Consider the following 26450-nt stretch of genomic DNA (forward strand, 5'->3'; position numbering starts at 1 on the left):
TTGGCCGAGCGCCCGGAGGCCACGCCCCGCGGGGAGGGGAAACGGCGCACCTGTCGGCCGCGCGCCCCGGAGACACGTACGCGCGCCGCCGCCGCCGCCGCCGCCGCCGCCGCGCCCGAGAGCAGGAGCGGGGCGGACGCGGATCATGGCGCGCCGGACGCCGTACCTGAAGTCCGCCTTGCCGGGACGCGGCTCGCCGGACGCCGAGGACACCAGCCTGGCGCTGCCCGCCGAGGACCAGGCGGGCGGCCGCAGCCGCGGCGTGCGGGTCCAGCAGCAGGTACAGCTCACCCTGTCCCGCAGGGCGAAGAAGCACGTCCACGGTGGGTGGCAACTCGACCGTCTAAAACGCCTCCTTGGTGACTCTCTGCGTTCCAAACTTTCTGAGGAAACGCCACATTTTTACTTTTTTTATATATAGGTTGTCTCCAACCCTCCAGCAGCCTGTCCAGCGGTTGGGGGACAGCCAACGGACACACGTCTCACACAGAGGTAGGAGACAAGAAAACCCCCATTAAAGCCATGAACTGTCATTGCTTTTCACCGCTCGATAGGGGTCGCTGTGGTGCGCCTGGTACAGGTACACGACGCCTACCACCGGCTACAGGTCGCGACCTCTGTGTCGAGTGTAAACGCCACGCCTCGGCGTGGAGGAATTTGCACCCCTGGATCCACGCCACTCCCAAGTCGCCCGCGGTGAAGCTATCGCAGCCGTCTAAAGCCCGTGGCTCCACGGCGAGTGGAGGTGGTGGGAACCGGCAGGCGGTCTTGGTGTTTATCTGGGTTCGCCTCTCCCGGCTTAACGGTCGGAGAACCTCGTGGGAGAGCGGAATGCGAAATGCAGGCATTCCTGTCCCCCTGCCGCCGCCCCAGGCCATTGTTTCTGCCTTCCAGAAGAGGTCTTCCTGTTTCCGAATCCGCGCTTTGAGGATTCGGTGCATTGTTGTGGGACCCCAGGGCCCAATCAGCTCCACGGAATTCATTTGGAACCGCTCACGTTGTAATAAACATTTTTTGGCGAGGCGATCCGATTTGTTCACTAATGTAACCAGGCTCATGTTTTTAGTAACATGAACACCTGTCCGCCGTCGATATAGACCAGTTGAAAACCCTCTTATTCAAAAAGTATTTCAGACAAATCTAACACTTACACACTGCACAAAATAAATAAAAATAATTTTAAAAAATGTCTTCGTCTAGCACTTAATTTCCGAGCATGTTCTTTGGGCCTTATCAGAAATGGAACGAGAATTGCTGGTGTCTTCCTCCTGTAAGTCGCTTTGGATAAAAAAAGTGTCTGCAAAATAAAGTAAAGTAAAGTAAAGATATCGGAGTCCCCTTGTCCTCGTTGGCCGTTTGACTCGGTTTTGAATATGTTTGCTTATGGTTGTCACGTCCCCGTCTAAACATGACAACAAACGAGGGGAATGCACAGATACACCAGGCCCAAGTGAAATATTGTGCTTTTATTTACAGTGAGCGGTGAACGACCAACCCAACCTAAAGTGCGATATACAACAATCCACAGGAGGACAACCCACCATGAACGGAAAGACAATACAGATACGCAACAAAGCAACAACTAACAACAAAGTCTTATCTATCTCCCACTCGCCGCCGCCTCCTCCTCCTCCGGCTCCACAACAATGAGCCCTGACTGGTGGTTGGAATGGTCCTTAAGTGCTCCCTGGGCCTGTGCATTGATTGGCTGACAATTGACGAGGGAATCGGTGGGCGGAACCATAATCCCAATCTCCGCCCAGCAGACAGGCTAATAAGGGAAACGCGCACAAACACAGAGCAAAACCCAAAACCATCCTACGCCCCAAAGGACATAGCAATAGGGTGGTAGTAACCTAGTGGGTAACACCCTTGCCTATGGACCAGAAGACCCAGGTTCAAACCACTCTTACTACCATCGTGTCCCTGAGCAAGACACTTAACCCTGAGTGTCCCCAGGGGGGGACTGTCCCTGTAACTACTGATTGTAAGTCGCTTTGGATAAGGGCGTCTGGTAAATGTCGAATGTATACAATGGTGAATCAGAGGAACCAAAAGTCCATAATTTTTCTGCATATTAACAAATTAAGGATTTAGACGTAAGACTGAAATTCAAACGGTGGCTTAATTTTATTTTTCTAAAATTGTCATTGTAGATTTTTTTTCTCCCCTTAAAAAAATTCACATAAATGAAGTTATTTGGTGCTCCAGTCATGACACCTTGTTTAGCCAAGATGTTTTTTTTTATTTCCAGGACTCGAGTCTGAGGAGTCTAAGGAAGCCTTTTAAGAGAGTGGACGTGTCCCCAGAGCTGAGTCCTGAGCTGCCGCGAGCTCGCCTGGCTTTCGGGACGTTGAGGTACCGGCACCGGTCCGAAGCCAGCGGCTGGAGAGACGCGTGTTACACCCTCCCCACGGGACGGGCGGGACCGACGAACGGCGTTCTGACCGCGGCCCGCTCTCACCACCACATCCCTTCGGAGTTCGCGCGCGGCAGCAGACACGCCTCCATGCGCGACGGGCTGGACCTCCTCCGGGACGACGACGACAACGTCTTCCTGGTCAACAGCCCGTACGAGACGGCTTTCCCGGCCGAGGGCCGCAGGATGGCGAGGGCCGCGCCGCTCGACGCCGCCAGCCAGGCGACGCTGAGCCGATCGAGGAGTATCCAGTCGAGGAGCCTGGCGTGGCTGAACCAGGGGCAGGACCCCCCCTCGCCGGCCAGCATGGAGGCAGACTCGGCCCGGGCCCTGCCACTGGGGGCACAGGAGGCCCCGGAGAAGTAAGAGTTCCTACGTCCAGCTCTGGCGCCCAGCTCTAACACACTCAACTATGAACCAGAAGACCCAGGTTCAAATCCCACTTACTACCGTCATGTCCCTGAGCGAGACACTTAACCCTGAGTGTCTCCAGGGGGGGACTGTCCCTGTAACTACTGATTGTAAGTAGGGTGGTAGTAGCCTAGTGGGGAACACACTCGCCTATGAACCAGAAGACCCAGGTTCAAATCCCACTTACTACTGTCATGTCCCTGAGCGAGACACTTAACCCTGAGTGTCTCCAGGGGGGGACTGTCCCTGTAACTACTGATTGTAAGTAGGGTGGTAGTAGCCTAGCGTGTAACACACTCGCCTATGAACCAGAAGACCCAGGTTCAAATCCCACTTACTACCGTCATGTCCCTGAGCAAGACACTTAACCCTGAGTGTCTCCAGGGGGGACTGTCCCTGTAACTACTGATTGTAAGTGGGGTGGTAGTAGCCTAGTGGGGAACACACTCGCCTATGAACCAGAAGACCCAGGTTCAAATCCCACTTACTACCGTCATGTCCCTGAGCGAGACACTTAACCCTGAGTGTCTCCAGGGGGGACTGTCCCTGTAACTACTGATTGTAAGTAGGGTGGTAGTAGCCTAGCGTGTAACACACTCGCCTATGAACCAGAAGACCCAGGTTCAAATCCCACTTACTACCGTCATGTCCCTGAGCAAGACACTTAACCCTGAGTGTCTCCAGGGGGGACTGTCCCTGTAACTACTGATTGTAAGTGGGGTGGTAGTAGCCTAGTGGGGAACACACTCGCCTATGAACCAGAAGACCCAGGTTCAAATCCCACTTACTACTGTCATGTCCCTGAGCGAGACACTTAACCCTGAGTGTCTCCAGGGGGGGACTGTCCCTGTAACTACTGATTGTAAGTAGGGTGGTAGTAGCCTAGTGTGTAACACACTCGCCTATGAACCAGAAGACCCAGGTTCAAATCCCACTTACTACCGTCATGTCCCTGAGCAAGACACTTAACCCTGAGTGTCTCCAGGGGGGACTGTCCCTGTAACTACTGATTGTAAGTGGGGTGGTAGTAGCCTAGTGGGGAACACACTCGCCTATGAACCAGAAGACCCAGGTTCAAATCCCACTTACTACCGTCATGTCCCTGAGCGAGACACTTAACCCTGAGTGTCTCCAGGGGGGACTGTCCCTGTAACTACTGATTGTAAGTAGGGTGGTAGTAGCCTAGCGTGTAACACACTCGCCTATGAACCAGAAGACCCAGGTTCAAATCCCACTTACTACCGTCATGTCCCTGAGCAAGACACTTAACCCTGAGTGTCTCCAGGGGGGACTGTCCCTGTAACTACTGATTGTAAGTGGGGTGGTAGTAGCCTAGTGGGGAACACACTCGCCTATGAACCAGAAGACCCAGGTTCAAATCCCACTTACTACCGTCATGTCCCTGAGCAAGACACTTAACCCTGAGTGTCTCCAGGGGGGACTGTCCCTGTAACTACTGATTGTAGGGTGGTAGTAGCCTAGCGTGTAACACACTCGCCTATGAACCAGAAGACCCAGGTTCAAACCACTTACTACCATCGTGTCCCTGAGCAAGACAGGGGACTGTCCCTGTAACTACTGATTGTAAGTCGCTCTGGATAAGGGCGTCTGGTAAATGATGTAAATGCGCATGTAAGGTGCGCCGCGGCCTAACGCGCAGGGAACTCTGCTTCGTCCCCCTGCACAGGAAGTCCGGGGAAGCCGAGATTCCGCTGACCATCGAGAGGGCCGTCAATCTCCTGCCGAAAGGCGACGACGCCGTGCAGATTTACGCCGCCGGCTTTCTGCAGAATCAGTGCTTCTCCAGCGCCGAAGCCAAAAAGATGGTGAGCTGCACCGCTGCCGTGTCGCACTCGCGGTGACCGACTGGAGTTGCACGTTTTGCAGGAGATCGAATCGGAAAAATATTTAATCGCACTGGATAACTATCTTTTAGTCTGTTATCATCCGACTTTCTAAACCAACAAATATGGGTTATTTACTTTACTTTACTTTGCAGACGCTTTTATCCAAAGCGACCTACAGGAGGAAGACACCAGCAATTCTCCTTCGATTTCTATAGATTTTGACTTTACAAACTAAGAGCCCTGATAAGGGCTGGGGAATTGTTAAGTGCTAGACGAATATTTTTACTTATTTATGTAGTTATTTATTTGTTTGTGAGTGTGTGTACATGTGTGTGTACATGTGTGTGTGTGTGTGTGTGTGTGTGTGTGTTAGTGTTGGACTCGTCTGAAATACTTTTTGAACAAAGTGGGTTTTCAACTGTTTCTTAAAGGCGGTAGTAGTCTCGGCTAGTCAAATGGAGCAGGACAAGTTGTCCCACCAGCCAGGGACAACAAAGTGGATTTTCAGTCTTGTTTCGTGTGCAGATCTGAGAGGGCGTGCAGGAGTGTAGCTAGGTAGTAGTGTGTTGGTGTAAGAGGGTGCACTTCCATTTACAGCCCTGTAGGCAGCATCAAGGATTTAAAGTCGATGCGAGCAGCTACCGTGAGCCGGTGGAGAGAGGTGAGAAGAGGCGGGACGTGGATGCGTTTCAGCTGGTTGAAGACCACATTTTGGACCATCTGGAGGGGTTTTATGGTGACTGCAGAGGCTCCAGCCAGGAGAGAGTTACAATAGTCGAGTTTAGAGATGACCACTGACTGGACGAGGAGCTGCGTAGCCTGCTACACATTTCACATAAGGGTTTCGTTCTGTAGCATCACACCTTCTGACCAGGTGTCACGCTCCCATGTAGGACACTTAGTCAACCGGACGTGAATCAGGCCTGTGCGAACCCCGCGGTGTGTTTCAAACGTCATTAAAGGGACACACGTTGATGACAGAAGCGTCACACGTGTTGTACAGGTGACTGTTCGTACGGCTACTTCGTCCGTAAATTACTCCGCACTACAACCGAGTCAACTTAAAAAAAAAAAAAAAAAAAAAAAAAAAAAAAAGGTCTTTGAATTTGGCATATCACCTCTTATATTTCTGCACGATGTGCTTTTTCGCCACGGTAAATAACTATATGACAACTTTTTGTGAACTCCCAGGTGAGCACAGGGCTGAATCCTGGCGAATCTCCACTGTTTCGGAGATCAAATGAATATTTCTAGTAGCGGTAGTGGGTGGTAGTGGCCTAGTGGGTGTGAACCAGAAGACCCAGGTTCTAATCCCACTTACTGCCATTGTGTCCCTGAGCAAGACACTTAACCCTGAGTGTCTCCGGGGGGGCTGTCCCTGTAACTACTGATTGTAAGTCGCTCTGGATAAGGGCGTCTGGTAAATGGTGTAAATGTAAATGTAGTAACCAATTCTAAATGAGATGTATTTGATCCCTTGTGGGCTGTTGGTTTGAAGAAACCTTGAACGTTCTTGTGTTGGGGCGCTCGTTGCTGGCGTAACTCGTGGTCTCCGCTGTAGGTGTACTACTTGCACGGCATCCCCAAGCTGCTGGCGCTGCTGCGGAGCGACAGCGAGGAGCTCGTGCAGGTCGCGTCGGGGGCTCTCCGGAACGCCGTCTTCGAGAGCAACGAGAACAAGATGGAAATGAGGGACTGCGAGGGCATGCCGGTCATCCTGCAGCTGCTCGCGAGGAGTCGGGACACGGAGACCAGACGCCAGATCACCGGTCCGTGTCACTGGGGCCTCGTTTGCTGTTATACGTAGGAGGGTGGGGCCTGATTATAAACTGGTAAATTGTGCTGATGAGATTTATGACGAAGAGGTTGAATTTGAAGAAGCTTGGAGATCCTGAAGCCTCCACTGATGCTCGGTTGTTCGTAAACGGCCGTGCCTTCACTTGTCTGTTCTCATCGCAGGCCTGCTCTGGAACCTGTCATCTCACGACCTGCTGAAGGACTATCTCACGCGAGAGGCCTTGGACACACTCGCGACGTCAGTGTTGGTGCCGTGCTCGGGCATCAACGAGGGGGAGAACCCTAAAGAGGACCTCCTGGCCGACCCCGAGGTCTTCTACAACGCAACAGGCTGCCTACGGTATAGTATCACTGCCACCTAGTAATCTGGTTACTAGGCAAGTTTTACCCACTTTACCCACTAACAGCCATGCTAATATAATTAGCCTAGCTTAGTCTGGGGCAGCGGTTAAGGAAGCCGTCCTGTAATCAGAAGGTTGCCGGTTCGAATCCCGATCCGCCAAGGTGCCACTGAGGTGCCACTGAGCAAATCACCGTCCCCACACACTGCTCCCCGGGCGCCTGTCATGGCTGCCCACTGCTCACTCAGGGTGATGGGTTAAATGCAGAGGGCAAATTTCACATGTATCAATCACTTCACTTTATTTTATTTTAGTTTCTACAAAGGGGGGGTGGTATCAGAGGAGGCTTAGAACCTGATCTCTCTATCTGACTTTTGGACACAGTACCACATTTTTGTGGTTTCATTTCGTGCAGTCTATTGGTGGCTTTTGACGGCGCTCATGGAGAACAGCTCGGCTCGGAAGAGTCTGGAAGTTTGTCCACCGCAGAGATATTTTTATTGACTTTAAACACACACACACACACACACACACACATACATACATACAATGCACACAAAATAAAAAAGATCTCACTGAGTAAATCGATTCTGTAAGAGTTACGATAATAACGTGTGCAACTCTAAACCCAACGTTTCCACATAATAATAACCCCGTCCTCATGCCAGATTGATTAATTTAAAAGAACAAGACGACAATATTGTTTCTGGAACTTTACCGGGTAATACCAACCGTCGGATTCTGAGACCGAAGGCTTGTTAAACGCTGCAGGAAGGGCCCCACACACCTTGTGAAATTCTTTGTTGGCATCACTAATCGAGCGGCGTATCTTGTCCGCTGCAGTTTTAAACGGCCGATGGTGCACTCAGGCCCCCCAAAGCGACGGGTTCGGCGACTTGATGTTGTGCTCGGGTTGCAGGTCGGGGGCCCTGGGGAGCCGCGGTGAGGAGAGGGTGGAGCACAGAGTGCTGCGGCCAGCGTGGTCAGAGACTTGCTCTACTTTTTATGTCGGTGCGGTTTTGGGGGAAAAAAAAAATCCACAGCCTCGTGAAAGCCCGTTGCGAGTATGGCTGTATGGCCTGGAACGTGATGTCGGCGTGATTGTGACTCATCTCATCTCATCTCTTTTTTTTTTTTTTTTTTTGCGCCGTAACTACAGGCCCCTCCCTTATTCCCGGGTTCCGCTGGTATGCGACATTTCTTATGGAGCCGTGATACAGGGCACACCCCAAACACAGCAACCGTCACATAGACGTGACTGTCACACAGAATGAACCGTGTGTTGAGCTGTTGCTGGTGTTGCGTACACCACTTTTTTTTTTCCCCGATGGGAAGAAGTTGCACCTTTTAACAAGTTTAAAAAGTCAAACGAGGTTCCAAACTGTGTCACCAGCGAACGAGTGCCACGCCCATCAACAGACAGGTCGCTGAGTGGAAATCTGGCTCACCGCCGCTTTGCCTCGAACAAAACCAGCCCTGTGACAAACGGCGTCGCCTTGGCAACGGTCCCGGACGGTGAATTATTCACTTCCCCGTATCGATTTCAGCGAGCCTCGTTCGGCCAGCATAGCGCCGGGTGCTGGAGTTGGTCTGCTGGTTCTTCTGAGGTTCAGATGTTATGTGCAGGACTATGCTGACACCTTGTCCTGGGAAAAAAAATAACTCGTACTGTTGTGAAAGTCGTGCCGGGAGGATGATGAGAGGAACATCTGCGGAAGGTGCTGGATTGAATGAACGGCTCAAGTTTAAAGTGTTTCATTTTGTGAAATGAAACCACGCGTCTGGCTGTGAGGTCTGATATTGTGAAATTCATGTTTTGTTACAGCAACGTCAGCTCGGCTGGGCCAGATGGTCGAAAAGCCATGCGTGACTGCGAAGGGCTCATCGACTCACTGGTGTACTACGTCCGCGGGACCATCGCAGACTATGAATCTGATGATCAGGCGAGTGACTCCGTCCATTTGAAACATCTTTAAAGGTTACGTTACACTAATGAACCAGTTTGAGAAAATAACTGGAGGGGAATTGTGCTGTCACACCCATTGCGTGTGTAGTGAAAACTGTTCTCGCCTGCAGTCCACAGAGAACTGTGTGTGTATACTGCACAACCTGTCCTATCAGATAGAGGCGGAGCTTCCCCAAAGATACGCCATGCAGCTGCATCAGCCTCAGCACGACCTGATCGCCAAGGCGAAGACGCCTGGCTGCTTCAGTGTGAAGAGCAGCAAAATCGCCGAGGTACGTTTCTCCTGCATTGGACCGACAATGTCCAGGGTGGTAGTAGCCTAGCGGGTAACACACTCGCCTATGAACCAGAAGACCCGGGTTCAAATCCCACTTACTACCATTGTGTCCCTGAGCAAGACACTTAACCCTAAGTTGCTCCAGGGGGACTGTCCCTGTAAATGCTGATTGTAAGTCGCTCTGGATAAGGGCGTCTGATAAATGCTGTAAATGTAAAAATGAAATGTTACGACTGAAATGTGCAGCCCGCCTCCCACCCCTTTAGGAGCGAGACTTCAGCCCAGCAGCAGCAGCAGCAGCAGTAGGCAGGCACACCGAGAACCTCGAGTTCACGTCCCGCATGTCGGATGTGATAGAGCGACGCTGAAGTTTTATTTTACGTTGAAATGTCCGTGTTCATCATAAATCGATGTGCACATGAGCAAAGTTTCCCGGTCAATTTTACAGTGACAAAGTGTTTTTTAGGCCAGGGAGATATTAGTTGATACTGTTTCTACACATCCTATTTTACCCTAAACAAGTGAGTTTTCAGTGGCCCAGCGCTTTTAAACAGTAGTTTTCTCTTTTAAAACGCCCTCATCAATCCAATCCACAGTTCCCATGTGAAATGTTCAGCGAAAACAGTGTTGGGCACGACAGGTGACACTTGATACCATTTCTAATAGATCAGGATGTTGAGTGGGCACCAAGATCATCACCACACACAGATTTAAAACGATTTCCTGCTGTAAGCCTTGCTGAACCCCCTACAGGCAGAATGTGGGTACTGCAGCCTGCTGAGCACAATTTAAGGTGGAACTGACAATTCGAATAAGGAACCAACTTCAGCGACGTGTTTTAATTTGTGAGCTGGTTATTAGATGTCCCTCCAGCCAGTCAGAGAATCTCCTGCCACTCCCCAAAGCAGCAGGGGCACCTCGCAAAATGAGGGAATGGAAAACCGATCGGTGGCCATGCAATCATTTCAGGGCAGCATATCAAAAACCGCCACTGACTGGGTACGAATGGCACTCTCAGTGGGTGTGTCTCAGTTTGGGGAGGATGCATTTTAAGGCCAGATTCAGATAAATGATAAACTGCTTCCCGGGCACCTGTCATGGCTGCCCACTGCTCACTCAAGGTGATGGGTTAAATGCAGAGTGTGCTGTGCATCACAAGTGACAATCACTTCTCTTTATATTTATAAATCCTTTGTGGCCCAACCTATCCCATAATCCATTTTGCAGACTTCAGTGGACAAAAACACTTTCTAATGGCATTTCTAATCATCTGCAGCAGCACTGGTTCGTTTTAGTTGCATTTATAAACAAATCATAAATGTATGAAGTAATGCTGGTTTGCGACATTTAGAAATTAGAATGATGCTACAGAGTGCCTAGATAATTAAATTACATTTCAGTTTCATCACCAATATTTTGTGCCCAAAAATAGTCAGTTTGAACTGATTTAGGATCAGCCTCGCCTGGAGCGTTTTTTCGGTGTGAAAGTCCCTAATGGTGTCCTGATGTGGTCTGCAGCAAACAGAGGTGCGCTGCCCCCTGCTGGACGAGAAGGCGAACCCTTGCGGGGTGGAGTGGCTGTGGAGCGGCATCAGCGTTCGAATGTACCTGTCGCTCATCGCCCGGAGCAGCCGCATGTTCACGCAGGAGGCCTCCATCGGCGCCCTGCAGAACCTCACTGCTGGAAATGGGCCGGTAATGGCCGCCAGAACACATCTTTTCCTGAAATATGTGCGGTTTTACCTACGGAATAGATCCCGCTTTCCTGATATGGTTGTTTTGGCCACCTGTCTTTTAGTTTTTAGTTTAGTCTTTGCGTCAAGCTGTCGTTTTAGTCTAGTCAAGTTTCAGTTGACTAAAAGTCTGAGAATTTTAGTCTTACTGTAGTCAGTAGTATCCATGACTGTTTTAGTCTAGATTTAGCCAATGAAAATTTTATTCTAGTAATGCAATTCTATTTAACTCAGTCAGTATAGTACAAGTACAGAGTGGAACAGACAAAAACATTTTCTATTTAGTCAAATGTATTTTTTTTATTATTATATTACTTTTGCTTTATAGACTCAGGAATACTCGACATTCCAGACATAGAAGATTGATTTGGAAGCAGACAGGAGAAACAATAACACGATTAAACGAGAGGAAATAACGTCTCGCCAACGAAAGTAAAGAGATATTATATAGATATGTTAAACTATAGTTTTTAATTTTGTAATCCCTATTTAGTCTTGTTTTATTTGCCACCAATATTACATTATACATTTCGCTATAGTTATTGTCAAGACCAGCATTTACGTCAAAAGAAGTTTTGTTGACGAAGACTATTTCCTTGGAAGACATGTCCACACCTGACCGTTGTACAGGCGTTTGTTACCGACTGTCGAGAAAAACCTGCAGGACTAGCGGCGGTGGGTTGCGAGACATTCAGCAGTTTCTGCAACATGATTTGCGTACAACTCTCGCCAATGATCCAGAAGACCACAAAGTCCCAGGTTCAAACCCCACTGACTGCCATTGTGTCCCTGAGTTAACCCTTAACCCTGAGTGTCTCCAGGGGGACGGTCCCTGTAAGTTGCTCTCTTACAGACATTACTAATGCATTAAGTAAACCATACATTTTGACCTAATAATTGGCCCCTGAAAGACATTCAGGAGACCATGTAGCGACAACACAAACCAAGGAAACAAGCCTCTGTGCACCCCAGGATTGGTAGGGTTGGTTCAGATGCAACACCACTCATTTCATCTGCATTTTTTAACAGACCATGCTTCCACTCGCAGATCTCGGTTGCGCTGGCCCACACCATTGTGCTGAGAGAGGGAGGGCTGCAGCAGATTCAGAAGATGCTCCAGGCTGGAGAACCAACTGTGAGGAGGACCACGGTCTCGCTGCTGAGGAACCTGTCTCGTTACAAAGAGCTCCATGGTGACATCGGTGAGGGTTTCTTGATATTTACTCATTGTTTAAATACGATACATCAGAAAGAGATGCTGTATTGCATTCTTATTGCTTTCCTTGTAGGGATGCGCCAATAAATGTGCATTGATTGAATACATACAGCACATACAGTTTTTGCACTGGATGACATTCATCTGGGTTATTTTAATCAGTACAGGTGCCGATTACATTTTTAAATTAATCACACATATAGTAACGTGTAATTTCTGATTAATTCTTTTCAGGAATAAAAAAAAAAGACGTATCAAGCATCAGCTTGAAATTTAACCTTTTTTTTTTTTTTATTCAGTCAAACAAGCACTACCAGATCTGGTGGCCCTGCTACCAAACCCCGAACCCAGCAGTGACCGCTCATCGGACGCAACCGTGTCGCTCTGCCACGTCCTGATCAACCTTTGCCAGTCCGAGACGCAGCACGTCCGCACCATCATCAACAACGGCGCTCTGCCCAAGATCATCAGCCTCAGCGCGGACGACAACGGGTACGTCTGGGCCACCGTACGACAACACTGCATCGACTGTAAAGTAGGCGGGACACGTTACATTAAAACTTTACATTCTTTGAGGTGTATTTAAAAATACAGCTCAATCACATTTTATCGTCTTCGTATGCTGCAGCCTGACTTTTTAAGAGCAGGTAAAAGCATGCTGATTGGTGCATTCTTATTACAATGGATATGCTGAAGAGGTAGGGATAATCGGGCGTGTCTCAGTGTCAATAGTTAAAGAAATACTGAGTATCATATCGGACTGTCATCAGAACTACTGCTACTCTGTGGTGTTCAGGTTCGGCCCTACAAGAACAGCCCAGGCTGCAAGGAATCTCCTACACAGCATGTGGAGCCACTCTGAGCTGCACGCCGCCTATAGAAAGGTGAGCTGTCCCCGAGTTCCAGTGGCTTTTTCATGCCATGGTCCATGTCAGAGACCCGCACAGTAGGATTTTAATTGTGCACCATGCCCTTCTCTCCATGCTAGGCTGGATACAAGAAGGCAGACTTCATTAAGAACAGATCACTGAAAGCAGCGAACTCGACGCAGGACTGAGGGAACTCAGTCACAGTGGGACGCTGTGCACCTTTCATTTCAGCTGTTCTAGGAGTGGCGGCAAGCGTTCTCTCCAGCCTGTGAATTGCACTGATTATTGGATGTGATTCCAGAAATATTTGACGGACTTCACATTGAGACCTCTTCAGTCTGATTCATTTCAGCCTGGCAGCTCGATGGCCCATACGCCATCACCGATGAAATTGTCTTTTTTTTTTTTATTATTATTGTTTTTTATGGCTAGATCTAGGGCATTTTTTTCCATACCATGCCTTTTTTTTACCATGCTAAAAAAAAACTGCAAACAATATTGTAATGATACGAGGTGAAGCCACAACTCTTAAACCAGATAATGTTGTATTACTCTTCTAATAAAAAAATTAAACAGTACAATCTTTGCCAGAGTTTTCTTATTTTGACATCTACACAAGTCATTAACCAGGTTCTCCTGTGTATTTTTGGTCTGATTACTCACCTTTCTTATGATCCTTGATGCCCCACGGAGTGAGATCTTGCATGGCGCCTCAGTTCGAGGGAGATTGACAGTCATCTTTTATTTTCTAATAATTACTTGAACCGTTGTCTTCTCACCAAGCTGTTTGCCTAGTGTCCTGTAACCCATCCAGCCTTGTGCAGGTCTAGTTTTGTCCCTGGTGTCCTTAGGGGCAGTGGTGGCGAAGCGGATAAAGGAAGCGGCCCCCGTAATCAGAAGGTTGCCAGTTCGAATCCCGATCCGCCAAGGTGCCACTGAGGTGCCACTGAGCAAAGCACCGTCCCCACACACTGCTCCCCGGGTGCCTGTCATGGCTGCCCACTGCTCACCAAGGCTAATGGGTTAAATGCAGAGGACAAAGTGCATCACAAGTGACAATCACTTCACTTAGAGTCTGATTGAGGTTGAGTCAGGTAATGAGGACAGGAGAGCTGCTAGCTGGTCTGTGAGGGCCAGAATTCTTGCTGGGTGGTAGGGATAACATACTTATTTCATGACAATAAAATGTGAAATAATTATTTAAATTATTTAAAGCCCATACAATGTTTTTTTTTTTTTTTATTATTCGGCCTATCACAGCTATGGTATTCCTACACCATATCTCTGTACCATATTCATTTCAAACACTGCTGATTTTTCAAGTTACCACGTACTTTCCCCCATTGTACATACTCACAAATACATGTCTTCAACACTCGACTTGGTTGGTGGTGGCCATGCAGGGAGCACAGGAGAGGAAACCAACATAGCCACTTAACCCTGACTGAATGGCTGCCGTTTGCTTTAATGTAATTTGTATAAATGCGACCGATTGGCTGCCACTTGTAAAGTCTCCACGCTTGAAAATTTCAACCTTGTTTCACTTTGTGAGTGACCAACCCACAATTCAGTTTAGCTGCACATGAAATCACCACATTCGTAACAATTAAATCGCAATTAATCCATATCAACTCATTGCAAAACGTGTGGTTTTGGTTGATTGACAGCCCTAGTAAAATAGTACATAGTTTTAACATTATCCGGGGGCATTCTAAGAAACGGATGCCACAACGTGCATTGCGTAATCTGGGAAATTTACGCCAACGTCTGGATCTTATGACTCATCTTCTTAATGCTCACACGCCTGCTACAAAAGTCCATCACAACTACAACTGTAATACGGTAAAAGAAGAAATAAGCAGAATGTGGCACTGACCGTTTTTGTACAATATTTGGTATTGAGGTGACCCTCCTCTCTTTCTGGCGTCATGCACAACTGTACCAATGTTGTTCACTTTTTTTCCCCACCCCCGCTTTAATCTTGAAAGACACCAGAACACAAAAAAAACAACTTCAAGTTCCTGTGTCCAAAGGCACGTGTCAAACAGAGACTTGTGGTTCTCTTGGTTCCGTTGGCTTCCGCGCCCGATTAGGCATTTTCCTTCCCCCTCCCCCCCAAACATGTAATAACCCTGTTCCAGGCACAAGCTAAATTACCATCAGTAAAATACAATAAGTTACTAAAATGACTATTTATGGCAGTGAACACTGCGACATGGCCATAATTAAGCACAGGTTTGGAGGACTGTTTTGCAGTTTCATATCTCCATGTTTGTGACCAGTTTGACCAAGTTCTTGTCAGGTTCTGCGTGTTCCGCTGTAATGGTTGATGCAAGGGGAAAACGTCTAAAACTGAAGTATCAAGTCGCTGCATCAGCATTCATAACTGGATCACAGCTTCCATGGAGATCTGCAGGGTTAATCTCAGGTCAGGAGATGAACGTAGTGTTGCTAGTAGAATTGTCTGTCACAGAGCGGCCTTGTTCTCGGATTGAGGTTTTGGATCAGCGTCAGGCTGTTTCCGTTTCCTCCTCTGTCACAGGGACCAGTGCAAGCTGTCAAAGTCCACCACATCACCGAGGTTGCCGTCTGTCTCTAGGAAGCTCATGAGGAGGGCCACCTCATCATTGTTCAGACTCCCTGGACCGATCTCCAGCTGAGAGCCATCTGCTGAGGAGACAAAATGCCAAAAAATAGACAAGAGATAAATGGATTGCACAAATATATTCCATTCATACGGAATAATTTGGGGTGGTAGAAGCCTAGTGGGTAACACACTCAAATCCCACTTACTACCAGTGTGTCCCTGAGCAAGACCCTAAACTGTCCCTGTAACTACTGACTAAGTCGCTCTGGATAAGGGCGTCTGATAAATACTGTAAATGTAAATTTGCATTATGACATCCACCTAGAAGGTTACATTTTTAGAGTGGGCCAATTTTAGAGCAAATCCATTAATTCAGTTGCATATTTGCCAACTCTGCAATGAAACATTTATTTGAAGATAATATATGCAAATTCCATTCCCTGCTCAACATCTGCTCTACATGTGAAAGTGACTGTTTTGTCATTGTGCTGCACAGCACACAACACCCTTAGTGAGCAGCCATGAATAAGGTCAGCACTGCGCCAGTATGAAGAACCATACAAATATTTCTATCTACTTAACATTATTCCATAAAAGGAAAAAAAGAAAGTCCTGTACCCGTGAGCGCTTCATCTCCAGGGAACGGCATCAGCCCAGCCTCCACCCCAGTGGCTGCGCCGGACGTACTGGGCTGCTCTTGGTCCAATGCTTCCACGCTTGGCAGCTGTGGGGGGAAAAAAAATACGAAGCGTGGCCGTCATCTGTGGACGTGATCCGTGGAGAGAGAGAGAAGAGCGACCGGTGGGCTGTACATACAGTGCTGAGCGGCCGCGGGGGCGCCGAGGGAGATTTCTCCTGCAACGCGGTGAAAGGACTGGCATTCCCACCAGGAGGAGAGTGTATCCTGACACAAATAAAACCAGTATATGTATGTGTGTGTGTGTGTGTATATATATATACACACACACACACACACACACTTTTGCATGATACATTAAAAAGGGTCAGGATGAATGCACATAGTTAAGAGTTTAAAACTGAAGTGTCTGTATTCTGCATCCATGTTACTGTATTTAGAATACAGACAAGGTTTTAAAAAAAACAATACTTTTAGAGTGCATATTACAATATAACTTAATTTAAAAGATTTGTTCATTTTAAATCCTACTACCTAGGGTGGTAGTAGCCTAGTGGTTAACACACTCGCCTATGAACCAGAAGACCCAGGTTCAAATCCCACTTACTACCATTGTGTCCCTGAGCAAGACACTTAACTCTGAGTGTCTCCAGGGGGGGACTGTCCCTGTAACTACTGATTGTAAGTCGCTCTGGATAAGGGTTTCTGATAAATGCTGTAAATGTAAATCAGTGACATTGGAACTGTGGTACAGGGGCTCCCTCTACTGGTGCAACCTGCAAAAAACCTGACTATCCAACACATCACCATTATTTCTCTGCAAACTGTACAATTAACGTACAGCCACATTCCAACCCTTAAATCCTTCCATTCTTACCCAAAGAGACACTCAATCATATACCTAGCAACAGTGATTTTTGGGGTTATTTGGGGCGGTGCTACTACCTGTTGAAGTCATTAGCGATCTGGGTCCCAATGCTGCCAGCATAGATCATGGTGCCTGCAGAGCTGCTGATGCCAGGGATGATGGGAAGGGTGTGCTTCACCTCGTCTGTAGGACGGGAACAGAGACAGACAGGGCACGGGCGCTGTGAGAGCCGACCCGGCGCCCAGCACTGGGCAGAATGACGGAGCGAGAACGTCCTGAACATACCCATGAGGCCTGGACACGTGGAACGAGCTGTTGAACTGAACCGGGCCCTGCTTTGGCTTCCTCAGGTTTTCCTTACCTTCTGTTGTCCTGGGAACGCTCGGCGGATCGGATCTGCCCCCTGTCTCTTCGTGTCCTCTGTGTGAGGAGGCAACAGTTTGTCTCCAGATATCATTTAAGAGTTAATTATCTGCTCTAATGGAGGCTGATACTCACGAAAAAACAGTGTTGGTCGAGACGATGAACTCCACCTCTTTGCTCCATGGGTTCATAAAACAGAACCACTGGCTTTGGAGTGTAATATAGGACCCTTGTTTAGTCTTGAACCTGTAGCAGTTGGTCTCGATCTTTTCTTTGCTGCGCAGAACTGCAAAAGGCCAAATGTGGACTTCTGTTGAGCGTTGAACATAATCATACCCCATTCAAATGTTTTTAAAAATTTACCTTTATGGTGTCGCTCAGCCAGGTGCGCCAAGTCCTCCTGGTGAAAATACTCGTAACAAGATGCCCCCAAGAGCTCCTGCGGTAAATACCCTAGAACAGTTGTGGCCCTCCGTGGAGTGCAAGAAGATGTTAGCACGCGACAACCCATCCAAACTCAATCCGTCGACTAAAGTACGTGTACAGATATATTTATGTTTAAATGCCCTCATGGTGCCTCCAATTGCCTTGTCCAAGCACAACATCAACACGGAACTGCTTTTGTGGTAGGTAGGGGGGAGCAGCTACATGTATTTTTTGGAAAACGCAATCGCTATTTCAGCCACTAGGTGATGCTAGAGTTAAAAATAAATAAATATATTTTATGAATTTATGGATAAACATCTACCTTTGGTCCACATAGGTGAACTTGCCATCAATGGCATAGCGGGTGACAAACTCTGCGGGCTTGATCTTGACCTCGCCTGGCAACTGCTGGACAGAGTGGTTGTGGACGCGGCCCACGGCCACCAGGCAGGTGAGAGGCGAGTCGTCCTGCTCGTCCTCGGCGTCCAGCTGACTGGTGGGCCAGCTCCGCATGTAGCCAGTGTAGTGCACGGTGCGGTACCGCTGAGACTCTGAGAGGAGGTGCCACGAGGAACAGCCATGCAGTCGTCACTTGTCCATCATTATGAAATAATGTGTATTTCATTGCACTTTTATTCACACTTTGCGCTACCTTTCTTCTTGGAGGAGGGCGGTGGCTTCTCTTCAGTCTTCGACCCTCCCCGATGCTTCATTCTGCAGAAGAAGGAGCGTCTGGCTCCCTTGCAGATGTGGCTTCCACCTGCAGAGACATCCTCCGCCTCAATAAAAACGGCCCAGACGCCTTCATGCAATGCTGCACGGCAAACACACACGTTTCATTTCACCACTTCTAGACTTGCTGAGCTGCTCACGGGGGAAGAGCTCAGAAGCAGACAGTTGCTCCTTGACCTTGCTGATGTCTTTGGGGTGGATGTAATCGAACAGGCTCTGGCTCACCAGGTCGACCTGCAAAACCAAAAGGACAAACCTTCAAACCCTCGGGAACCTGTAAAACCTGCATCATGCCTCCTGAGCCTCCTGAGATCGTGCGCCCTCATGGGGACATTACATTTTGGCTTCCCTTTACCATAATATTTTTTCTGTTCAATTTAAACCTGATGTCTGCTTTGCCCTCTAGTGGTCAGATAAGCATTACACACAAAACAAAGAAAACAAGATGGCGGCAAGAACAGCAGCACTAGTCAATCCTGAAACAAAAGTAAAAAAAGTAATAATGTTTGTCCAATGTTTATATGACGCATCGTAGTAGTCATATGATTGCGCAAGTATGATTTTTCTTGTGTTTTATTGTAAGTCCTACTAATCCCAAAAACCTAAGGGAACCATCAGTTATCTGGAGCAAACCTGCATTTTGAACAAGCTTCAACATGCTTATCCTCACTCACCCGGCTGTAGCTGAGGATCTGGGAGACAGACTCAGAGGCAAAAATGATCTTTCCACTGTCACAGCTCACCACAAAGAGAAAGCCATCTGCAGCCTGGACAACCAGGAGACACGAGAAGAAGCAAGTCTCATCAAACTGTATTTAATGCACTCAGCTGGACACCCCAAGCCAAGGTTTCTTAATAAAATATAAAACCGTGATTAAGAACATTCATATCGGCATCAATTGGAATATCATGAGATTCATGATGGGGCCAAAATGTGTTGCATAATTAACAGATGTAAATGGGGCCCTCAATAAAATCATCTAAACTGATTAAACTGCAAAGATTTAAAATCGCAATAAACATAAAATCCAGAATAGCTGTGATTAAGACTAAAATGCTGTTGTAATATTTAAAACTATTACTATTAAAATAAACGTGGGAAAGAGGCTCTGCATTGCTATTGGACCAAACGGCAAATCTGTCCCGTTCAGCGATGTCCTTGGATATAAACTTGAAGTACTTCTCAATGTGAAGTTTTGAATATAGGGTAAATCAAATATTGAGGTTCCATTCCTTTTTAAAAGTATTTCTGGAAAGCTTTCTGTGAAAGCTGCTGGCGGCCCGCAGTTCGTGGCGCTGTGATTTACCTTCTGCAGTAGATCCCCTAGCTCGTCCTCTGGCAGAAACGAAGGACTGTAACTGGTGTCCGCAAAAGAGCTGGCGGGCCCTGCACGAGGAGGGAAAGAGGAAGAATAACTCGCTGAGGCGACGGATAATCTTACAAAATAATCTTTCACCTCAAATACATCAATTTGTCCCATGAACCAAGTAAAACAGCAATATTTTGCTCAATTATTTGTAAAGCAGAGATTTGTCATTCTTCTATAAGATAATTTTGTTAGTTGAAACTAGAAAAGAACAAAAACGCTAAACAAGTACAAGATTATAGCCACTCTTCAATGAAATGTCAGTAATGCTTTAACTTAAGAAGAGCAGTGAGAACCCGTGAAATAGGACAGCAGTGGTTCTCAGGCCAGTCCCTCATTAACGGAGGTTTGATCGATCTGATTGTCTAATCAGCTGCTCATCATGTTGGTGCCGGAATTCTAGGTGTAATCTGCTGTTTTCCATATTTCTATGGAAGGATTCTGAGACCTGTTTATATATACACACACACACACACACACAGTACAGGCCAAAAGTTTGGATGCACCTTTCATTCAATGTGTTTTCTTTATTTTCATGACCATTTACGTTGGTAGATTCTCACTGAAGGCATCAAAACTATGAATGAACACATGTGGAGTTCTGTACTTAACAAAAAGTGGAGACCTGACCTCCACAGTCACCGGACCTGAACCCAATCCAGATGGTTTGGGGTGAGCTGGACCAACAAGTGCTAAACACCTCTGGGAACTCCTTCAAGACTGTTGGAGAACCATTTCAGGTGGCGACATCTTGAAGCTCATCGAGAGAATGCCAAGAGTGTTCAAATCAGAGCAAAGGGCGGCTATTTAGAATAAACTAGAATATAAAACATGTTTTCAGTTATTTTAAGTACATAACTCCATGTGTGTTCATTCATAGTTTTGATGCCTTCAGTGAGAATCTACCAACGTAAATGGTCATGAAAATAAAGAAAACACATTGAATGAGAAGGTGTGTCCAAACTTTTGGCCTGTATTGTGTGTGTACATACACAAACACACACACACACGCATTCCCGTTTGTATTTTCAGTGTCCATTTCTTAATTGCCTTATATTTTTACTAAAAAGAAATCTGTTGCATTTCAAGCTGAACTCTGTTGCACTATGTGACAAACAAAACTCAAATTCCAAATTCAAAATCAGCTCACAGAAGCCACAATGTACATGTGATGTTAACAGCGCTTCACAGTAAATGTGTTGAGTGCCGGGTTCTGCAGATCTTGGAGACACCGCCGCACCTTTAAGAGTCTTCAGGTGCTGCACTGCCATCCTCAGCACCGTCAGCTTGTCCAGTTTCCGGGTTAAGGGGTTGCAGGCGGGTATCATGACGGACAGCTCCTCAATCAGGTTGTTCAGCTTGTCCCGTCGACGCTTTTCGATCCGGCTGTGTGGTTCCCTATCAGTAATATTTGTAAAAATAAATAAATAAATAAATAAATTTTTTACATTTGCTGCTAAATATGTGCTTACCGGAAGACTGTAGTGTGTTTTAAAATTTATACCTGAAGCATTTGATTTTCACTTGCTGGTCATCACCTTCAGATCTTCAGAGGGGGGGAAGAAAAAAAAAAAAAAAAAAAAAAAAGAAAAAAAGGTTTGAGTTTGTTAAACTGACACACACACACACACACACACACACACACACACACACACCCTACCTGTCTACTTCATCCTGCATTTCAGAGTCCACATCTTCCCTGCAGCACATACACAGTGCAAGTGGTCATTTTTCAAATGAAGCAGGAGAAATGGCATCACCATTAAAAAAAAATCTTCTGTTGACTCACGGGCTGCCGACTTTGCCCTTCCTCTTCCGTGGCAGTTCGCTGCTGGACGTCGAAGGCACCGTGGCTCCTGGGGGATCTTCTGTGGCGATGTGGCCACCAGCTAAGGCCTCGGCATCTCCTAAAACGAAAGTTAATCAAAAAGCATGACTGCAGCTTTTTTTTTTTTTTTTTTTTAAACCTGGTTCAATCTCCTTTGTTTCACCAATGCACTGGCTTACGGAGTCATTTGATATAAACCATTACACAAGGTTTAATACAGCCCAGTTCCTGGGAGGAAGCGTGCAGGGTTCTTCAACGTCCCCGTTCCACGGACCCGGTTCACAGGCAGACCCAGAAATGGCCACACGTTTCCACTTATATTATACGGTGAACTCAAAACTCGATAAAAAAAAAAAATTATTAAAATGTAAATGTCCCATTTGTGGAACTAATGAAGGTCATCTTCTCTCAACTAACAGCTTGGTCTGTGAATGAACCATAAATGCCTGCTTAATGCATTCATAAGAAATATTTGTAATATTAATCGGCCTGTACAGTCATCATACAAGCAATAACACAACTTGTAAAAAAAATAAAATATATATATATTTTTTTTTGAGCCTTGAGATCAGATTCCAGTTTTTTCGTCTACACGTTCAGAACACGGATGAAAGTATTTCTTTGAGATTGTGCCAGACTCGCCCCCCCGTCGGAGTGCGCGGCACGTGAGAGCAACCAGGGCGATCACCTTACATAAACGCCGCAACGCTGACCCACATCCTGCCATTCAGCTTTAAACTGCGCCACTTCAGCCAAACCTGGACGCTTCACGCCGCCGCTCGCCCAGTGATGACCTAGATAGTGCAGCTCTTTCAAAAAGTGCTCGCGTAAAACCTCAACGGCGCATCCTGGGGAAAGTGAACCAGAAAACCCAGGTTCAAATCCCACTTACTACCATTGTGTCCCTGAGCAAGACACTTAACCCTAAATTGCTCCGGGGACGGGGACTGTCCCTGTAACTACTGGATAAGGGTGTCTGATAAATGCTGTAAATGTTCACGGTTCGATTCAAACGAAACCCTGGGACGCCACCTAAATGAGGCTTGTTGGGTTTAGCAGGGAGTATAAATACGATCCCACGGCCCTCTCCTGCCGATGCTGGGTGTGTTCTTACGGCCCCCCACTATTAATAGTTACCAAAGGCCAGCTGTTAGCACGCAGCCTGGGCACCGGTTCAAACCCCACTTACTACCATCGTGTCCCTGAGAAGGATGCTTAACCCTGAGTGTCTCCAGGGGGACTGTCCCAGTCAGTACTGATTGTAAGTAGCACTGGATAAGGGCGTCTGGTAAACGGCGATAATGTAAATGAATGTAACATCCACAGGGTTTCCCAGCAGGGACCTGGGCTATTAAGACAATTGGTTTTATTCACATTCTGCCCGTGCGCAAACATGATCCGCGTTCCCCGCACGAACATTTCACTTGGAGAGGTGCGAGTGGACGGTCACCAGGACACCAGGTCTGGGGGACTGTCACCGAACATGGTCCGGGTTCGCCTGCGTGTGCTTAATCCATGCCAAGAAATAAATAATTATCCTGTTCGAAGCAACTACCAACTACACATGTAGTACCAATATATACAGTTCGACCCTAATTGAACATATTAGTCAGCGCTGTGATATGCACACTTATTAAAATGAAGAAAATCTGATATTTAAAATAATAATAATAATATTAAAGCCACCACCATGTCTCCCTAGCGGGTAACGAAGTGGCCCCATAATCGTAAGGTTCAAGCGGGTTCAAGTCCCAAACCGCCAAGGTGCCACTGAGGTCCCCATGATGAAGGTACAATCACACACTGGCAGATTTTGTTGAAATATTACGGGATGTTACGGTTTTCAAACCCAATTCCCTGGCCGGCATACAACTGAACGAGAGACCTCTGAGTGTCCCTCAGGGACTAGGTGAGTTGGAGCTGCATGAAGGACAGTGTCACCATGGGAGAGATAGTGTAATCCATGTCTTGGCTCCCCGGTGCTTTCAGAAGAAATTTAAGATCCTTGCAAGGATAAGAAGGTGAATTTCATTACGAATCCCGGGCCAGGCCCTCGGCGAACGTTGGGGGGTATCTGCTGGGACTTAAGTCCTAACTGTTGAGCAATAACTATGTTATTGCTACTAACTACTAGTGTTGAGCAATAAAAAAAATAAAAAAAAAGTCGTGCGAACGTGACCTTGTTATTTGGGGATTTTTTTTTTTTTTTTTTTAGAACGTCGTGTGAGCGCCTCGATCACGTTTAAACGCCAGAACTTCGGCAGCTGCTTGTCTGACCTACATCTTATGCAACCAGTCACGTTCCGGGCTGCTTTTACTTATTTCACTTTAAAGAGCAACACGCCACGTCGGCTTTTCAAGTCATTCTAAAGCCACAGACTGTGCTCGATAGCCTGTGATGAACGCTCATTAAACGTAGGTATGAACATATCTTATACAGCACTGGATTTCTCAAAGTTATAAAGTTTATTTCGTAACGCATTGACTACATCAAATACAATGATAATAACAATAAAAAAAACTTTTTTTTTGTATATTTTTCGGATCCTTTAACCCTTTGGGATCCTGATCTTATTTTAATCAGTGAAAAGGCGGCGTGGTCTGTGGACTGAGTTCGGACAGTAAAGTAGAACATAAAACAAAAGGCTACTCGTTTGGTATATTTGACTTACAGAAAATACATTGTTATTATTATTATTGTTATTATTATAAAATACTTCGCACCGCGAAGCTTGGAGAGTGAAATTGCTCTACTGAACTACTGACCTAATTTCTGCTGGAACTCACGAGAGTCGAGGCTACTACCGCGGGTTGCCAGGTCTTGGCCGCAAAACCAACCCAATTAACACGCACACACGCACACACACACACACACACACAGTCGAATAACATCAGCTCGAGGTGTAAATATTTCTTAATTGACACAACGACAGAACTGATAAAAAAACACGACGCCTGTTTCACGGTTAACAGGACCGCTCGAGCAAATCCTGTAATCATATATATTATTATTTGAAAACCAGCCGACAACTGTGACAACTGTGTTTATGCCATGGGTTTTCTACATTCATTTCCACGTAATTTTGTCTATATTGATTTTTCCCGAGAAGACGGAAAACTTTACACGCTGCTGAGTTTGTAAACTCGGCCATTAAAACATGCAAACCTGGCAACCCCACAGCAGGAACTGACCAACAGTTCCCAACATGTCTTCTCTTTCTTTAAATATATAATATAATACCCAGAATAGTATAGCACATGAAATCGATCGGCGAGTAGTTATTAATAACTTTTATGGGATTTTTCTGTAGAGGCGATATTCAATGTAAAATAATAATAATGATGATAACAATAAAAATGACTAAAACACTATAGCTCGGGCCCTGGTGGCGGAGTTACCTTCCTTCTCCCCGGCGTCCAGCGTTCTCCCCGCCGACATAGCAGCGCCGGTGTGTGGGTCCCCGAGCCGCAGCACATGCGGCTGGCCTGGGAGCCGCTGGAGGTGGGAGCGGCAGCGCGAAGAGGCGGGGAATTCGGGGCCCTTGTATAATTCGACAACGTTATTTATTTTTTTTTTTAATCCCCCGCGTTTATTTTTGCGATCGGGGTGGGGGAGTGTAAACGTGCCAGGAGGAGTGTTACGAACTCCGGGAAACGCGGAAGGAGTGACGCGACCCCCCCCCCCCGCAGATGGATTTCATTCACTGAAATCAGCTGTGCGCGGTTGCCAGGTGCGCCAATCATAAGCGACATTGCTTTGACGTTTTTTTTTTCTTTTTTTGGTGGACATATAAGACAAAAATATCAAAAGGTTATAAATTTAAAGGTAAATGGTGCGTTCGGAACAATGCTCCACTGCCCTCGTTTTGGCAAACGCGGTGGTTTATATCTGGCGACTGATCTGGCAACGCACCGTTCCAGAGCCAGAAGGAATTAAACATATAGAGACAACGTCACAACGTCTTGTGCGTTTCATTTCGCTCCGTCGAAAGCACGCCGAAGCGTTTCGTTGGGACCGTCCACGGGAATCCTCCACCACCCGCCCCCGTTCTCCCTCACCTGCGCCGTGCAATCCGAGACGGCCGCGCCGCGCTTTACGTAAGGCGGCGCGGCGCACGTGCCACGGCCGAAACGTGCGGCCCGTTTGACCTATAAATTATATAACCGCGCCAAGCGCGGGTCACGTGACGCCCATTAGCCCGGATCAAAGGCCGCCAGCCCGCGGCAGCGAACCCCCTTTCACCGCGGCTTCGGTCAATATACAACGACCACAGAAAAAATGCGTCCGATTTATCATTGTTGGCATGCTTGCGTATGGCAGAAATGAACGAATTAAACGGGAGTCATAACGAATCTCTTTATTCGAACGGGTCATTCGTTGCCTAGTACATGCTATAATTTTCCCTCTCTTTCGTGTCACTACTGGAATGAATGTTTCATGGGGGTGAGAGAACTGGTGAAAATCTACACCGAGCTTCTCGGCCCAGTGGTCCGGATTTGAGCACGGCCGTCACTAAAAATAACGCAACTAAACTGTGTTCTGTATTCGAATAACGGTTGTTAAGTAACCTTTATTTTTCAAATATTTAATCTAACGCCAGAGAAAAAAAAAAATTTAAATGAAGAAAAATGAAAACCAGCCACCCCCAGTGGCAGAACACGTAAACGTTTTCTATGAAACCCACAGCAATAAAAACACAAGACACACAACAGGAGTCACTTTCTCCGTTTTATTCTCTCCTTTTCCACCTTAATCTGTTATTAGG

General features: G+C 47.0%; 2 protein-coding genes across 6 annotated transcripts; one reads left to right on the forward strand and one right to left on the reverse strand.

The window, feature by feature from the left end:
* Positions 1-41: 41 nt before the first annotated feature.
* On the forward strand, positions 42-13456 carry pkp2 (plakophilin 2). The gene is made up of 13 exons (XM_028953985.1): positions 42-323; positions 422-492; positions 2255-2781; positions 4518-4656; positions 6239-6446; positions 6637-6814; positions 8641-8758; positions 8892-9053; positions 10577-10753; positions 11840-11993; positions 12307-12499; positions 12804-12891; positions 12996-13456. Exons 1-13 carry the CDS (start codon positions 146-148, stop codon positions 13062-13064), a joined length of 2262 nt encoding a protein of 753 aa, XP_028809818.1. The 5' UTR covers positions 42-145; the 3' UTR covers positions 13065-13456.
* Positions 13457-14013: 557 nt separating this feature from the next.
* Positions 14014-25711, reverse strand: LOC114764380 (aryl hydrocarbon receptor nuclear translocator-like protein 2). 5 transcript variants are annotated; one of them, XM_028953988.1, is made up of 17 exons: positions 25084-25711; positions 21646-21763; positions 21517-21555; positions 21361-21402; positions 21097-21254; positions 19797-19876; positions 19164-19256; positions 18630-18723; positions 18410-18517; positions 18080-18308; positions 17695-17801; positions 17467-17617; positions 17330-17388; positions 17046-17151; positions 16280-16367; positions 16082-16187; positions 14014-15546 (listed from the first exon to the last, which is right to left on the reverse strand). In XM_028953988.1, exons 1-17 carry the CDS (start codon positions 25121-25123, stop codon positions 15413-15415), a joined length of 1752 nt encoding a protein of 583 aa, XP_028809821.1. In that variant the 5' UTR covers positions 25124-25711; the 3' UTR covers positions 14014-15412. The 5 variants fall into 5 exon arrangements, 4 of the variants coding, with proteins under 4 accessions (XP_028809821.1, XP_028809820.1, XP_028809819.1 ...); XM_028953987.1 differs by having other exon boundaries at positions 14014-15543; positions 18591-18723; XM_028953986.1 differs by having other exon boundaries at positions 18591-18723.
* Positions 25712-26450: the final 739 nt, after the last annotated feature.

The sequence above is a fragment of the Denticeps clupeoides genome, chromosome 15 (assembly GCF_900700375.1).
Source record: "Denticeps clupeoides chromosome 15, fDenClu1.1, whole genome shotgun sequence".
In the NCBI taxonomy this organism is placed as follows: Eukaryota; Metazoa; Chordata; class Actinopteri; order Clupeiformes; family Denticipitidae; genus Denticeps; species Denticeps clupeoides.